At 43.3% G+C, this 17,629-nt stretch overlaps 1 protein-coding gene across 1 annotated transcript; it reads right to left on the bottom strand.

The window, feature by feature from the left end:
• Positions 1 to 5,489: 5,489 nt before the first annotated feature.
• Positions 5,490 to 14,440, bottom strand: LOC118409019 (TNF receptor-associated factor 2-like). Its single transcript, XM_035809887.1, has 7 exons — positions 14,272 to 14,440; positions 13,899 to 13,962; positions 8,312 to 8,416; positions 8,014 to 8,178; positions 7,711 to 7,872; positions 6,273 to 7,061; positions 5,490 to 5,761 (listed from the first exon to the last, which is right to left on the bottom strand). Exons 1-7 carry the CDS (start codon positions 14,412 to 14,414, stop codon positions 5,537 to 5,539), a joined length of 1,653 nt encoding a protein of 550 aa, XP_035665780.1. The 5' UTR covers positions 14,415 to 14,440; the 3' UTR covers positions 5,490 to 5,536.
• Positions 14,441 to 17,629: the final 3,189 nt, after the last annotated feature.

Here is a 17,629-nt window from a genome sequence, read left to right as displayed (position 1 = left end):
AAATCGCCGGTAAGATGGCCGATACTAGCCTGGTCCGTGCAGCATATGTTCAATCATCATCTTATGCCATAGACTTTAGATTTGCCTTTAATAAAGTGCCTTTGTACAAATAGATGTGTGTCTTTCCTTTCGGGTTAACATTTTTCATGTTGCAACTCTAGGTGACCTTCATGCTCCTGGATCACAACAACCGTGAGCACGTGATCGACGCGTTCCGTCCTGACCCGACCAGCTCGTCCTTCCAGCGGCCCACCAGGGACATGAACATCGCCAGTGGATGTCCGCTCTTCGTGCCGCTCAGTCAGCTGGACAGCAGCAGCCATGGTTACGTCAGAGACGACACAATGTTTCTCAAGATCATCGTGGACACTTCAGATCTGTAACTAATCTGTAATCTGTGCTTCCTGTAGTAGCGAATGTCGTTGTGAATCTGTCTTACACTTCATGCATCGTTGTCTATTATATATTTATTAGAAATCGGAACTTTTCGGCAATCTTGCAGATTTACTTGGTCATCGTGTTATACGTTAATAGTATACATACACACTTAATAATATGTCAGTCAATGCTAAATTACATCTTGTATAACATTAACTAGATTGTTTATGCTGTTACATTAGATATTAAGATTAGATTAGATTGGTTGTTAGATTCTCACAATAGCACATAGTTAAACTGCCATGTATACACAGATTGCCATACATTGTACCTGTTACAATTGTTGCGCAATAAAGTTCTTTTACTTATTCTCAGAGGCTCCACGTTGTTACCTTCTGTGTACAACTTCAAAACGATGCAACTCACTCAAACTTACATTTATACCAAGACACCAAGCGCTTCTAGTCAAGTAGGTTTTGTATCATCCATTCATATGCATAAGTTTTCACAAACAATTAGGTCCAGGTTCAGTTCCGAGCCGGGATCTGATCCTTTGGAGCTGAACCGGACCCGTACCTGAATTTTCTGTACCGGTACCCACCCCTACACAAAGCCATCAGTTTTATCGGTTGACAGTGTATTCACTAATGGGTGTCATTTTAACAATAAACAATAAACAGTATCCGTCATTCATACCAAATTCACAAATTACATGTATTATGAACAGCCAGAACAACGAAAATTGAGTTACAAAGGAATTTGATTAATTATCTCCTTCATGCCATATTGCGACTTGACAAGTAATTGTTGAAAAATTGTCACGAAATTCATCCCAATTCCTCATTGGAGAGTAGCACGTCGTACTCCTCACTATCCAATCCCTGTTGGCTTAACCCTATTCAGACCGGGCTTTTTTGGTCATCCCTGGACCGGGGGGGGGGGCTTTTGAGGCCCTCCACTTCTAAGTCCTATAACTCTTGAACGACGTACCGTAAGGCCACCAAATTTTTAGGACATAATGTCGACGTGATATTTGACAGATAAGTGACGTTTGACGTTACGTTGACGCAAGATGACGTAATTATAACGTCATCAATTTGATTATATTGGCCAAACCCATGGAAAAAGGGTATTCTCAGAAAACTTCAAGTTATGCTACAAAAGTGTAACAACAAGTGCAGATAACATAATAATAATGTTTGTTACGTCTTGCGTTGCCAATAGCAACATCAATGACGTCAATATGACGTCAAAAAATGACGTCATGCACATCTAAGATACGTGTTGGGCTCCGCCATATTATATCCACCACCTTGAATTTTTAAAGATACTTTTTTTGCAGCAAATAATCACAAAGGGCAATGGAAATAGACTAAATTCATTCATTTAGATGGTTTTTGATGAAAAAATACCAGGTAGTTACAAATTTTAAGGGATAATTAGCGTGTTATTCTTGATCTGGCCATTCGGTCCGCCATCTTGGATTTGGGGCTGATGACGTCATCAAATTAGCATAATTTATGCATATATAATTATGAAAGATATGCTAAATAATATAAGATTTTATTTATGTAATAAAATCGCAGCAATATAGCAAATAAATGTGAAAAATACAGTGTTAGAACCAAAAATAGTGATTTTTGGCAAAACTGCCTGTCAACAAACGGTTGCCATGGCAACAAGAAAAAATGGAAAATTTGTCAAACTTCCTAAAATTGTTGCCAACAATATTTCAGGAAAACTCATCAAATTTGGTGGCTCTAGCGTAAGCCGTTCTGGCGTTATAGGACATCGAAGTTAGCGCGGGCCTCAGAAGCCCCCCCCCCCCCCCCCGGTCTGAATAGGGTTAAGCCTATTTGAAAATGGTGACAGCAAAGGGTTGAATTCCCAAGATTGCAAAATACTGTCAGACCTGGTCAGACATTCTGGGACGAATTTTTTTAGATTAGAGCTCTAATGATGATTGACAAGGGCCGAAATGTTTCAAATCTGGCCAAGATGTGTAATGTCAGAGATCCTTTGTGACTGTCTCGATCAACCAAATAGTGAATGACAAAACGAATTTTGGTGCTCGTGCCATACAGAGACATGACAAATAATTTGTTGTAAAGTTGTTGTTATGAAATTTTCCCCATTGAGTTTGGCCCTGTGATTCACCCCAAAAGGGTGATGGTCCAGTCTTATCATTGACCGGACTGACCAATTATGAAAGAAGGTGAAATCAAGGTGTATTTTGTGTTTATCGTTTGGCTGTAATGCAGGTGTTTTGTTCTCAATTGTTTAATCAAAGCAAACATGCCAACGGTCCTGCTTTGCAGTGAGGTAAAATCGCGAGGTCTGAAATATAGGTGTGTTTTGAAATGTTTTATGTTACCGTTTCACTATAAGTTCAATGGTAGGTTTACATTGATTGGTCTCTTCCCTGTTTATGCTAGCCGTGAGTAACATGATGAGTAATACGACGACACTCACCATGTTATAGCATCGTCATCCAATAGTGTCGATTCAGCTCTTAGGCCGGCGTCAGCAGTGGTAATGAGTTGTGTTCTTGTGTTAAATCATGTGGAAGTTATGTTAGAATCTGCAAGTTACTATAACAGGGTATGTTGCTGACACCATATATGTGATAATAGTTGCTTTTGATGTGGTGCTGAGGTAACTACTGATAGGCAAGTTTATAGTTCGAATATGGATATGTAAAAAAAAATGAATGCGACTACTATATACCAGCTACAGTGTGATTCAGACATTTTAAGTCCTACGAAGCTGCTACGAAGCTGTTATTAAAGTAACAGTCTCTACAAAATAAACACCATAATTACTATTAGGACAATGACAATGCACTTTATTGCATATAAATGCCCCAATGAGACTAAATGCAGCTGCAGTAAGTAAGCAGAAACATCTCTGCTCTATCTTATACCAATATTCTACATGCTTCATCCCTCTTTTTAAAACAAGTGTAGACGAAATTACATAGTTCTTCCATTACGTCAGTTGATGACATTAGATATTTGACCAAGTCTTCCTTTGTTAGATGTGCATATTTCTGTTTTATGAGTAACATTAACAATGATGTTACGCATACCTTTGTACAGAGAACACTCTAGAACAAAGTGCATTTCATTTTCTATTAAAATATAACGAAAAGAAAAAAATATAACGAAAAGACATTTTAGATAGCAAAAACATCTGAAATTTTAGATAGCAAAACCAAACTCATTCATTGACAAGTAAGATTCGAACTTTGCAGGTGTTTGCGTTTATATGTTCTGATTTGGCTTTCAGAATTAAGTTGGAGAGATGATCTAAATATGATCCAAAGTTACGAACCACTTTGTGAGCCGTCTGTGAGTTCTCTGCAACAAGACCTATTGCGAGCCTTACGTGAAAGCTGTCGCAGTTAGCTACTAGTCTCATGGCTGGTACAACTGCAGATTAGGCACTCGAAATTGTATTTCATATCAAATTTTTAAACTGGCAACATTGATATGGAAACATTGACCATTAAGTAGGTGAAGACAAGTCACTTCTAAAAGCCTACGCTCATGTGTATACTTCTCAATCTCTTTCATCTGCGTAGGTTCACACTTCAACAAGTAGGAATCAGTTTAATTATTTTTTTAACGCTAAGGTGGTGTCTACGTGCCAAAACCTGGTCAATCCTTTGGGATCCGTAAGTGGTAATAAGTACCGCCTCCGTGCGATATCGTACAGATTTGGGAGCACGCAGCACGTGTAAGTAAGCCCTGCATACGGCAACGTGGCAATCTCAAAGAGATCAGGCGTGGCGTGCAGACCACATACTTGGCTCATTCTCATTTAAATGTAAAAAAATGCTGTCGTCTGCCTTTACGACTTGATATGGAGCAAAAATTGACATCACCGGTCCCTTTGTTTTTCCACAACCCCTGTAATGTTTTACAAAAGATGCACCACAACATTCATATTAGTTGATGGCTTGGAAGATTATTATAGCCACGGGTGGGTTTTCACCCCCTAAAAAACGGCTGTCGCCTGAGAAGAGACAAAGACTTCAAATAGTAGCCAAACATGTAACAATTCAGTTCCCAGAATGATTGTTCTTGGAACCTGTGTGAGGCTACCTGTCGCCAGATTCGGTAACAAATGTTACCACCACGAGTACAATGGTTGCCACGGTTATATTATCCACGTATAAGACTAGAAATGGCCGTTTTTGTGACGCTTTACATACAGTTTTTTCTGGCTTTCTAAAGAAACAAGAGTTAGTGGGACCGCGTAGCACAGTGGTACTGTCTTCGCCTCGTGACCGAGAGGTTGCGGGTTCGAATCCAGCTGCTGTGGTACCGATCTTGTGCCCTTGGGAAAGGCACTTTACACGGCTTTCCTCACTATATATACTCACTTCAAATCACCCGGTTGGATCCGGAGGCCTGGCGAACCTACATACCGTATCAGCCAGCAAAAGGGTATATCACCCCGTAAGGGGCGGTATAACCCCGCCGCGTGTAGACATGTGCGAACATGTGCACATGTGTGTATGGCGGCTTTGAAAAGGTGTCCTTAACACCTGTTTCGCCATACCCTCCAAATGGAGAATCCTAATAGATAAAAGAAAGTGTCATTGACTGCCAATTGTATCCGACATTGCTTAACAAAATGTTGTACATAAATGACTGTAACAAACGTTACCATTGTTCGATGCTTTCTAAACTTTCTATATGACCAGGTGTAAAATGCTGCCTACTTTTTAAATGTCCCTAGGGACGTCCACTTATATCTGAATGATGTAGCCAATATAATTTTCGAAGAAAAAAGGATAAAGTTTACTGTTGAAACACGTTTGTTACCTGCCCTGTAATGCATTACCAATGGGTACAAAAATAATAAATTGCCATTTTTGGCTATGGTTAAAAGAGGGATTTTCCTTAACAAACAGGTTGGTTTCACTGAAAAATAAGCCGACTTATTTTTCGATAAAAAATTGTCATTTCTTACATTTCAATGAGAGTGAGTGACATACATCTTGCGCAACCGTGAGTTTTGACGTACTACCTCCCTGCTCTTGCCATTCCTTCCCCACGTTTCCAGAAAAACGTGGCGGACGTGCCCCCCCCCCCCCCCCCCCCCATAAAAAACAATAACGTACAGACAAAAAGCACGTACGGGTTGTGCTTTAATGAAGATCAGCGGTGTCTACTATGACCCTGATGAACATGGTGTCCTCGTCGACATAGGCATGGCTACTGCTGTCCAGCTGACTGTGCGGCACGAAGAGCGGACATCCACTGGCGATGTTCATGTCACTGGTGGGCCGCTGGAAGGACGAGCTGGTCGGGTTAGGACGGAACGCGTCGATCACGTGTTCTCGGTTATTTAGGTCCAGAAGCAGGAAGGTCACCTGATGCAGAATAAATGTTACAGAGATATCAATAAGAAAGAAACTTGGCATATCAAAATCTAAGGTGAATCTATGAGATTATTAGAACGAAAGAAAAGTATCATTAAAACCATGACGATTTAAATCTTAAAAAAGAACATCGACTCTTCAGGTATTTCAATTCCTACCTTTCGTATTCTTGTCTTTACTCTGAAAAAACCACGCTGTCATAAGAAATCAAAAAGTATGGTTTTCAAGCACGAACGAAGATACTGTCTGAAGGAAATATTTGCCCATTTGGCAAGCTTTTAGAAATGGTCAAAATGAGTGAACTTTGGCAAGATGAATTGCCAGCAATACCCAAGATTTAAACGGCAGTCAGAGTAAGACATGAATGGTTTAGGCGTGACGTTTGTTGTAACACTATCATATAGCCAGCTTTACAGATCGTGTATTACTCTGGATGGTGGGTATACCGGTTGACCAATTCAGATTCTAGAATATGCTAGCGTTATAGTTGATATAAGATTACCTTTTGTCTAAAAGGCCAGCGCAGCAACCTGTCAAAGTGCCCCCTCATCAGGACGAAGAACAGGCTGACATGAGTGCCCTTCCCCATCCCGTCTCCGTTCAGGTAGATCCGGGCGCACATCTTGTACCCTGTACGGCTGGTGAAGAAATACGGCGAGTAGATAAAGGTTGTCTTCCCCGTGATGGCGTCGTGGCGCTTACGGGTGAAGTCTGTGATCTTCCATGTCAGGATGCCGTCATAGCTGGTCATTGTCTGGTTTAGGAGGCATTGTTCCGCATGGACAGCGCTAGCGTCCTTCAGAGCGATGATCCTTTCCAGAGATCTGACCTTCCTCTCCAGAATCTCGATGTCCTGACGACGTTGTCGTTCGTGCGTCTCCATCTGGGAGCTACATTTTTCGATTTCACGATTGAGAACGGCGACGATCCCCTCAAACGTGCCGACGCTTGGTTCCCAGGCGGCGAGCTTCTTCGTCATGATTTCAACTTTAGCCCGCATCTGTTCAACTCGATTCTCCAGTGCCGCCTTCAAGCCGCTTGATTCTGACGCCGTCCCCCCCTCAGACTGGTAATCGGATAGCTTCTGCACCAACTGAGTAATCTTGCTGTCTTGGTCTTTGATGTTCTTGTCCAGTCGAGGAATGACAACGCGCATGTTCTCTTGAGCCTCAATGTCCTGGTCCCGGTACCCCTCCACGTTTGTTGCCAGTTGGAGGAGCATGGTGAGAACCATGTTGAGATGAGCTTCGATGGTCTTCTTCTGGTGGTCGCCATGTTGCTTTTTTTCCAGCTGAAATGATAATTGGATTGAATAAACGTAGTAGTATTTGCTTTGTTTAAAATATTAACTTTGCCATCGTAGTACATGTAATCATAAGTATAATATCATAGATATTGGACCGCGTAGCACAGTGGTAGTGTGTTCGCCTCGGAACCGAGAGGTTGCGGGTTCGAATCCGGCTGCCGTGTTACCGATCTTGTGCCCTTGGGAAAGGCACTTTACACGGCTTTCCTCACTTTACTCTGGTGAAAATGAGTACCTAGCTTCGGCTAGGGCCTTCCCTTGTATAGGACGTTAGATGGAGGTCCCGTGTATGGGGAGAGCCACACCCCATGCACGTTAAAGAACCCCCACACGTGCGATGGTGCGGTGTGTGTTGGTGAAAATCCTTCTGTCGGTAGTTGGTGATTCACTTCAAATCACCCTCTCCACTCCACTATCTGGAGGCCTGGCAAACCTCTGTCTCGCATTAGCCACATGGTGATTTACACCATTCACATGGAAGGGAGACCTGGCACATCCCTGTCTTGTAATTAGCCAGCGAAAGGGTATGTCACCCCGTAAGGGCGGTATAACCCCGTCGTGTGTAGACATGTGCGAACATGTTCGATCACGTCGACCGATGATGATGATTATAGATATTAAATTTTTTTTTTACCTTTTCCTGACATCCTACTGGTTCGAAGTGACACGGCAGTTTCATGTTGGGACAGTCTCCAGTCTGCGGATGTTGATGGTCCTGCAGCTGTGAGCGGGTCAGACCCTTCTTACCGCACCACTTACACCGGGCAGGGGCCATGGGGCACGACTCCTGGTGTTTCTAATCATCATGAAAAAAAGAAAAGTTGTGTTGAAATTGTAGTGTTTAGACATATAGACCTCCGGTTGAGTATTGAAAAACATATGACATAGTATTGTTTCTTCAACTCAACACCCTGAAATATCATTCGTCCAATCTTACCACAATATCCTTGAATGAGTGAGACTCCTTACACCACTGGCAGGTAGTAGCCCGGAGCGCACAGATGTCTGTAAGATGTTTGGAAAGGTCCCTCCTTGGGATTCTCTCCCCGCAGTCCTTGTGGATGCAGGCGATCTTCTCATACTCACACTCACCAAGATGGGTCTGTAGAATCAAGATTATGAGGCAGGGGTTTTATTAATCACAATGTTTACAACGTTCACAACTGGGAATAAAAAAAAAAACAACTTTGAAACAAGGGATCATCCAGCCTAACATGCAAAATTTATTCATTTACCTGAAGCTGTCGTAGGCGTCCCTCCCATGTGCAACCATCATCGTTGTTGTCACAGAACACTTCAAACTTTTGAATCTCCTTCTCAATGGCCCTATCTGGAAACAGCTGTTATCAAGAACATTGTAGGTAAATCGTGTTCTTAGCGTCATTTACAACATACACTATGACGGAACATACAATCAAACCCTTATCAATTTCTTGAGTATGTGTATGTGTATGTGTATGTGTATGTGTATGTGTATGTGTATGTGTATGTGTATGTGTATGTGTATGTGTATGTGTATGTACATGTGTATGTCCCCTAATTCACCGGGAGGTTTGCGACCAACCCGGCTACCCTCAACCTGGTTTAGCCCGCCTGCCAAAGCGGTTGCCCGGGGTGTGGCCGCTGCGCATGCTACAGCTTCTAGGAGCCACAGGTGAGAGCTGAGTGTCAGGTGGGAGCCAAAGCAGGAAAAGCTACCCTAAAAGGGCATGGCAGGCCCCCCCTGCAGAGGTACTGACCCTACCAGACACCCCAGACACCCCAGGTGAATTAGGGATATGTCTGTCTCAGCATGTGAAGTCTGGATCCCGGCAGAGGGCGCGGACGAAGTCAAAAGTCAGGCTCAACGGGCAGGAAGGCGTGATCCAGCAACTCACTGTGGAGTGTTAAGGGCGTGATGGGACACATGAGGAAATCACGGTCATCCACTGCATCCGACTCCGTCTCCAGCCGTCTTGACACTGTCTTGCCACTGGACCAAGATGGTTTTCGGACGAGAGAGTGTGGTCGACGACGTGCGCAACTCCTCCACACTATAAACCAAATTCTTTTTGCGCAAGTCGCTTTGTCATCTATGTTGTCTATTGTCTACTGATTGTACTTAAAGTTCCCGTGGCGATGGGTGAGCTCGGAGCGGCAGGTGTGGGTGCACTGGAAGCCGCAGCAGCAAACCTGCACACGGGCGGTCCAGGCTATATGGTCGCTTTTCACAGAATAGGAGCAGATGTGGAATTCGGCAGTCGTCTGGACGACTGAGCAGCCCTCTTAAGGACAGCACTGCTCACCCCCGTAGCCTGGGGAAGGGGCTAGAAAAGGTGCCCTAAAAATTGCCTGCTCCATACTACCCGACCAGCAGGCCGTGGCTGGAGGGAACCCCTTCCTAGCGGTAGACACACAATGAAGAAGAAAATTAGAACTACTCCGCTTATTCTTGGCGCATGGAATGTGCGTACCCTACAGGACAATGAAAACTCCCGACCCCAAAGAAGAACAGCCCTCATTGCAAATGAACTTGCTCGCTATGGTATTGACATAGCAGCCCTCAGTGAAACTCGGTTGGCAGGTGAAGGAGAGCTATGTGAAAGGGGATGTGGCTACACGTTCTTCTGGAGTGGAAGGGCGAGTGAAGAGAGACGTGAAGCAGGAGTTGGTTTTGCTGTGAAGACGTCACTGGTAGGAAAGCTGGCAGGGCTTCCAAAAGGTGTTAATGACAGACTAATGACATTGAAACTTCCCTTGTTATCTGGAAGGAAGTATCTCACCATTGTTAGTGCGTATGCTCCAACCATGACAAATCCAGATGAGGTGAAAGATGAGTTCTACGAGACACTCCATTCTGTAATTGCTGCTGTCCCCAAAGCGGAGAAACTCGTCGTACTTGGCGACTTTAACGCTCGAGTGGGTGCTGACAGCAGCTCATGGGAGGGAGTCATTGGAAAACACGGAATAGGCCAGTGCAATAGCAACGGTCTCTTACTCCTCCAGACATGTGCTGAATATGGACTGACTATAACAAATACCATATTTCAACTTCCGACCAGAAACAAAACCTCATGGATGCACCCGAGATCTAAGCACTGGCATTTGATTGATTATGCCATTGTTAGGAAGAGAGACAGACAAGATGTTCGGATTACCAAATCTATGTGTGGTGCTGAATATTGGACTGATCACCGTCTTATACTTACCAAACTGAACATTCGTATCAAACCCAAGAGGCGTCCACAGGGGAAGAAACCGCCGAGAAAACTAAATGCCAGTAAGCTAAAGGATGCCGAAACAAAACAATTGCTTGTAGAAAAGCTGAGAGACAAGCTGGAGGCTGTCTCACTGGATGAACAGGACATAGAAACTGGCTGGAAAAACCTCAGAGATGTCATCCATAGTGCTGCTTTGGAAACATTGGGACCAACATGCAGAAACCACAAGGACTGGTTTGATGACAACTGCAATGAGATCCAACGACTGCTAAATGAGAAGCACAGACTGCATAGAGCGCATCTCAGTGACACCAAGGACATGTCAAAGAAAGATGCGTATACTAATATACGAAATACAGTCCAGGAAAAGCTGAGACAGATGCGAGACACATGGCTAATGGATAAAGCCGTAGAAATCCAAGGCTATGCGGACAAACACAATCTGAAGAAATTCTATGACGGCCTGAAAGAGATTTTTGGACCATCATCAACAGGTCTATCTCCTCTGCTCAGTGCTGATGGTAACACGTTAATCACTGACAAAGATGATATTCTGAAGCGATGGGCAGAACACTTTGACAGTGTACTAAATCGACCATCATCAATAAATGAAGAAGCAATAAGTCGTCTTCCACAAGTACCCATAAATGAGGCACTTGCAGAACCCCCAAGCCCGGCTGAAACACATAAGGCTGTAGGCCAACTCTCAAGTGGGAAGGCTCCAGGTCAGGACTCTATCCCTGCTGAAATCTACAAAGAAGGCGGCACAGCTGTGATTGATAAGCTTCATCAACTGTTCACCATCATTTGGGAACGAGAGTCAATTCCTCAGGACTTTAAAGATGCAACAATCATACACCTGTACAAACGCAAAGGCAACCGACAGGTCTGCGACAACCACAGAGGTATATCCCTACTCTCTGTCGCAGGGAAGACACTTGCTAGGATCCTCCTCAATCGCCTCATAATACATCTTGATCAAGGACTACTTCCAGAGAGTCAATGTGGATTTCGGAAAGACAGAGGAACCACTGACATGATCTTCGCTGCAAGACAGCTGCAAGAAAAATGCCAGGAGCAGAACTCTGACCTGTTCTCCACATATGTAGACCTGACGAAAGCGTTCGATTCAGTCTGCAGGGAAGGTCTCTGGAAGATACTGGCCAAGTACGGATGCCCCATGAAGTTCATAAATCTTGTGCGACAGTTCCATGACGGCATGCAGGCTCATGTGCGGGACAGTGACGCACTGTCTGATCCATTCCCGGTTACAAATGGTGTAAAGCAGGGTTGTGTACTAGCACCCACTTTGTTCAGTATCATGTTTACTGCGATGTTAACAGATGCATTCAGTGGAGAAGATGTGGGAATTGGCATCAGATACAGAACAGACGGTAAAGTGTTCAACCTTAGAAGATTACAAGCCAAAACCAAAGTGCAGACAGATATCGTCAGGGACTTTCTGTTTGCCGACGATTGTGCACTAAACGCCAGCTCAGAACCCAGCATGCAGCACAGTGTTGACAACTTCTCAAACGGATGTAACAACTTTGGCTTGACAATTAGCACAAAGAAAACAGAAGTGCTCCATCTACCAGCTCCAGGAAAACCCTATGTGGAGCCAACCATCACAGTAAACAACAAAAAACTCAATGTGGTTAGTAGATTCACTTACCTTGGCAGCACCCTCAACCAGAATGCTAACATTGATGATGAAGTGGATTCCAGGATTGCAAAAGCGAGTGCTACCTTTGGCAGACTTCATGATAATGTCTGGAACAGGCGAGGAATTCGACTGGAGACAAAACTGCAGGTGTACAAAGCAATTGTTCTTCCGACACTTTTGTATGCATGTGAAACATGGACAGTCTACCGACGCCATGCCAAAAGACTCAATCACTTCCACACCACCCGTCTTAGGAAGATTCTCAACATCAAATGGCAAGACAGAATTCCAGACACAGAGGTACTGACCAGCGCAGGTATGCCGAGTATCTACACCATGTTGATGCAGTCCCAGCTCAGATGGTCAGGACATTTAGTCCGTATGCCAGACCACCGACTGCCCAAAAAACTGTTCTATGGTGAACTTGAAGAAGGTGCACGGCTACGCGGTGGCCAGAAGAAACGCTACAAGGACTCTCTTAAAGCATCCCTGAAAGCCTTTGATATAAAAACTGATTCCTGGGAGCATCTTGCCAGTGACCGGCCACAGTGGCGGCGTGCAGTCCAGAAGGGTGCCGTTACCTACGAGGGAACACGCAGAGCTACTGCCCAGCAGAAGAGGCAGGCCAGGAAGGAACGAGCAGCCAACCCCCCCTCGAGCATCACTTTACTTCCCTGCCCGCACTGCAACAGACACTTCAGAGCGAAGATAGGGCTGTACAGCCACCTGCGAACTCATTTGACTACTTGAATGGACAAGATGATGACGAAAGCGGTCCTCGTCGACTCGACGGACGAACAACAGTATGTGTATGTACATGTGTATGTACATGTGCATGTGGTGATGTGCATGCACTGGGTGTGATGATGGGAGATGCATGCACCTTCTTCACAATTCATTAGTTAGAACTTGTAATGAAATTAAATTTGGTCACAGATTAAGTCCTAATTTGCATAACTCACTCACTTCGTCAAGCTCGCTCGGAATCTTCCCATGACTAGTACGTTGTCTCCATAACACTCTGCTGTCCACCGCTGCAGGTAGCTGGTATAGGTTCATACCGCTGTCAGCTTCAAGCTTCAAAATGTATAACCATGTCTTGTGCGGTTTTCGACGGCATGTTTCAATCATTCGGGTTCCGCAGTAAACGTTTGTGTACTACCTTTTTTCTCCGGCAGTGGCCAATAAAACGTAGCCTCCTTTGCCCTATTACTTTCGCCAAGAAGGATACGTTTTCAGTTCTGCCATGGTGCAGTGGCTGAGGTTTGGGTCTGTACGTATGTAGGTCAACAGCATAACTCAAGAAGCTATTGATGGATCTTCATGATATTTGGTATTTGGGTAGTAGTTGTGGTTCACCTCAGCATTTTCCATTTGTACTGCAGCGGGCTGTAAAAAGTTATGGATGGTTCTGCATGATATTTGGGGCTTGCGTAGGGATTACAAAAAGAAAGATCAAGTGCGACAATGGGCCTCTTAGCGGCGAGTTCCAGTGGAGCTTCAAAGTTGGAAGTAAAATTTTCTGCATTCATTCATTCATGTGTGTGTTTGTATGTATGTGCATGGCTGTGTGCGTGTGCGTGTGTGTATGTGCGCGCGTGCACGCCATGTGTTTGCAAAGTTATTTGCAAACAATCTAATATGGTGCACTTTAACATTTCTATAAAGCAAAATTCATATTGGATATTGCAAAGTCGACGTTATTCATTCAAGTATTCTCCACCACCCCCCAAAAAAGAATAAACATGTCATTTTTGGCTTCAGACAGGTACAATTCGATTTTAAGAAAAAAATAATGATTGACTTGAAAGTGTTCTGGAAGGAAAAAAATTAAGTGAACCTGACTTTGTTTTCCCTTCAAACCACACACTTGCAATAATTAGGCATTATACATTATACATGCGATGCAAATTACAAGGACAATAAGTCCTAGCAATTGAGTGGCAATTGACCTACCTCTCCGATGTTGATGCTGTTACCACATGATGGTACCTTACATGTGAGATGTCCTGCACTGGCCCTGTGGGAAAGTGAAGACTTAAGATGCTAACGGAAAACACTGCTTTAAGGTGTGTAGAAAGTATTTTTGATCAATAATGTTTGACATAGGTGGTATATAACGCTGTATGTTACATGATTACTGCATTTGCTATGTCTTATTCAGGGGAATAGCTACAAGTATGCTCTATTCATCACACAACAATACATTCATACATGTTAAACACAGAACAATACATGTTAAAACGTTGATACGTCTTCGTTCTTACTTGAATTCTGCACTCCCAACCTGACCGAACGACTCACTCTACCCTACCCATACACTACTCACCCATTCAGGTCTTCCAAACATGATTTACAGTACCGATGTCCACAGGATGTTTGTCTTGGCTCATTCAGCAGTAGAGCACAGCAGGAACAGCAGTACTTCGGGTCGGTACCCTCCCCCTTCAGTTTCACCGAGTAGCCAGGCATTGTTCGGTGTCCTCAATCCTTGGTAAGGCGTCTTGTTATTCGAACAGCAACCAGCCTAAAGACAAAAACATTCGATTAAACTTTTCAACGTACATCATCAACAAATTCAAGCTGCAATTGTAAGGTTCGGGATGGAGGCCACATAACTGATGGTTTCATTATGTTATTACCTGCATGTATGCAGGTATGGTTTTGATGCTGGTGGGAACTTTTCGGTAGCCGGGGATGTAGGGCGCTGTATCTCGTGAACGGATGGTGCGAGCACGACGATTTTTGGTACGTGGGTTGGGGGTGGTAGCCTAACACTCAGGTTTGATTTTGGGCCTCCTGGCGTTTGAACTTGACATTGCAGGTGGCATTTTTGGTGTTTTGGGGGCACTTTTGGCGCTGTGTGTCCGGAACGATACGCGCGATTGCAACGATTTTTGGTGCATGGGTGGGGGGTTGTTGCCTGTTGCCTAGGATTGACTTTGGGCCTTGTCGCGTTTGAACTTGACCCGGCAGGTCGAATTTTGTGTCCGGGAGGGGTGTTTCCGGAGTTATATCTTCTGAACGGCTGGTGCTGGCGCGATGATATTTGGCACATGTGTCGGCGGTGGCTGAATAATGCTCAATTTTGATTTTGGCGCCCTTGGTGCTTGAACTTGACATTTTAGGTTACCTTTTGTGCGGGCACGGGGCGTGCGCTGTATCTCCGGAACGCAAGGTGCCATTGTGTTGCCATTTGGTACGTGAGTTGTTTGTGGTGTCCTGGTGGTCAGGTTTGATTTTGGGCCTCCTAGTGCTTGAACTTGATACTGTATAGGTTGACCCTGTTTTAGTGTGGTTGGGGCATCCTCCCAATATCTGCTTGGTTTTAAAAACAGATTATGGTTGGGTGTAGAACCATCATCTGGCCTGGGCTACCTTCAATGTATCAGGTTACTTAGTGGCACTGACAGTTTGCCAGATGACGGGAGTGTGCCAGATTATATATCTGTTGGTCAGGTATAATTGGAGTTTGCTTATTACTCTTTGTGGTGTTTCTAGAGCTGTATAGTACTGAGTTTTAAGTTCCGGTACAAGTTCCTTTACCCTGTTGGCAATCATGGTTGAACTTGAACTTAAACAGAAGAAGATGCAATTTTCTAATGTGGAGGAGAACTGTATAGAGTGTGGGCATAAGAGAAAGGTATGTGTATGATTTGTCCTGTGTTTCTTTTTGTTTCTTTGGTAATGCCATTTCCATACTGTATACATGTAATTTGTTGTTTTGGGCTAGTCATATTCGCTTGGTTTTTGGGCCTGCTTAATCTATGGTACAGGCAGGGTTAAGTGGTGGAGGCTTAGCTTTGTTCTGTTTTAAATTCAGTATCGTTTGTTGCATTTTGTCGCGGCAAATATATGATGAAATTCCCCTTCTAAGCAACTGCTCATTGGTTTGCGGGGATGTTTGCTGGGTGTTTGCTTTGACTACAACAGCTTCTGAACTTTTCAAAGCTTCCATTGCCAGCAGCTTGCCATCTATAAATGGGATTGACAAGGACATTTTTCATAGTAAATTATGCTGTTACATTTGGCTTAGATACTACAGGAGATTTAGGTTTGGGTTGGATGGATTGAATGAAAATATCATACCACCCTGGGGACTAACTGTTGCTGCTGCATGGGGGCTACCACTATTCATGTTGTCTAATGTCTATGGAACTACAGATAAAAGTATCATTGGTCAAATTATGCGAGTAACATTCCGATGTCAAGTGAATAACACCCCAGAAATAAATCTTTAATGAATATCATTGGAAGAACACAAACCAAGGAGACTTAGCAGCTGCATTAGGTCAGTACATTGAAATAGGAAGATATTAGTATATCATGTGACAGAGTAACTACATGTGCATGGGCCATCTGAGACAAAAAAAGGTAGCGTCTCAACAACTTCAAAGTACTGTGGTTGGTTACATACTTAAGAAATCCAAAATAAGTAATGTTCATCCCTGTCCAAACTTACAAATTCAGAAAATGGAATTTCAGAGTCAGACTTTTGCATGGTGCACAACCAACACAGTAAAAAGCTCATTTTTCCAACCACGTACCACAGACAAAAAGACAAAAATACACAATAGGTCTACAGAAACCCAATACATTTCATGCAGGCCTGAGGTCTACGAACTCTTGTTTATGTTTGAGTTCATCAGACAAAAAGGGATTTTTACAGAAGGATTTTGTGGTGTAAATTTGGGCTCCCTAGTTTAGATACTATTTTGATAATTGACAGCAAAAATATTGTTACAAATAAGACAATTGCAACTGAGGCGTATGCCCGTAGTTTTTTCAAGTGACCATGATGACCACCAACCCTCGTCAATAAGTCATTAGAAATACACTTTCATCTCTTTGATGGTTGATGTACACTTCACAAGTCACGCTAAACAATAAAATATATATCGACTATAATTCATTTTACTGTGTGTGGCATAGCCTTGACGACACTGTAGTTTGACGTTGCTCTTTGATCTAATATCATATCCTGTATGCTAAACTACGATGTACAGCATAATATGTTATAATGCGATATGACGCGTTATGTGAAGATGGGGCATCCAGGCAATAAGAATTTTAAATAAAGTTTATTGCAAATTAATGCCCGTGGGCTAATTGTAGGTAACATGAGAGATTCATGATCAAAGTACAGTGTAAAAACAATATCAAAGGTGTCTACTCTATTTCTAAAACTAGTAAAAGCTAGATCCTGGGTTATTGGGTTCGACTCCTTTTTCGAAGACAGTGGAAAACGAAAGATCCCATCTTCTCTATTATGTGTGGGTTTTGTGAAGTTAGAAGAAGACTTGTTTTCTTTTAGTTGGTGAATGTTAAGAAGTTTGGATGGAATTAGGTGGCCTCTTCAAACAGCTCTTTTCTTTCGTGATCATAGAAAGAGCAGTTTGACATAAAATGTGTTTTGTCTTCCACCATGTTTGACGTGCTCTGTTTGCACGTTCTTTTAAAAGTTACTCAGGTTACTGAACGGATAAGTTGCTTAAGTGATTTTTTGGCAGATCATTCGCATGATGTACTGTATTCTTGCCAGCACTGGCAGCATCTATACATTCCTGCAAACAGTAGAAAAAGTAACAAATCTATGGTGTCATTTCCATAGATACGTCCATTTCTATATATATAGAAAATACGCTGAAACGACATTGACACCGAACAAAATGAAAGCCTTTCGCGAC

Source organism: Branchiostoma floridae, unplaced genomic scaffold (assembly GCF_000003815.2).
Source record: "Branchiostoma floridae strain S238N-H82 unplaced genomic scaffold, Bfl_VNyyK Sc7u5tJ_818, whole genome shotgun sequence".
Classification (NCBI taxonomy): domain Eukaryota; kingdom Metazoa; phylum Chordata; class Leptocardii; order Amphioxiformes; family Branchiostomatidae; genus Branchiostoma; species Branchiostoma floridae.
Note: the sequence above shows the minus strand (reverse complement) of the source record. Positions and strands in the feature narration are given on the sequence as shown.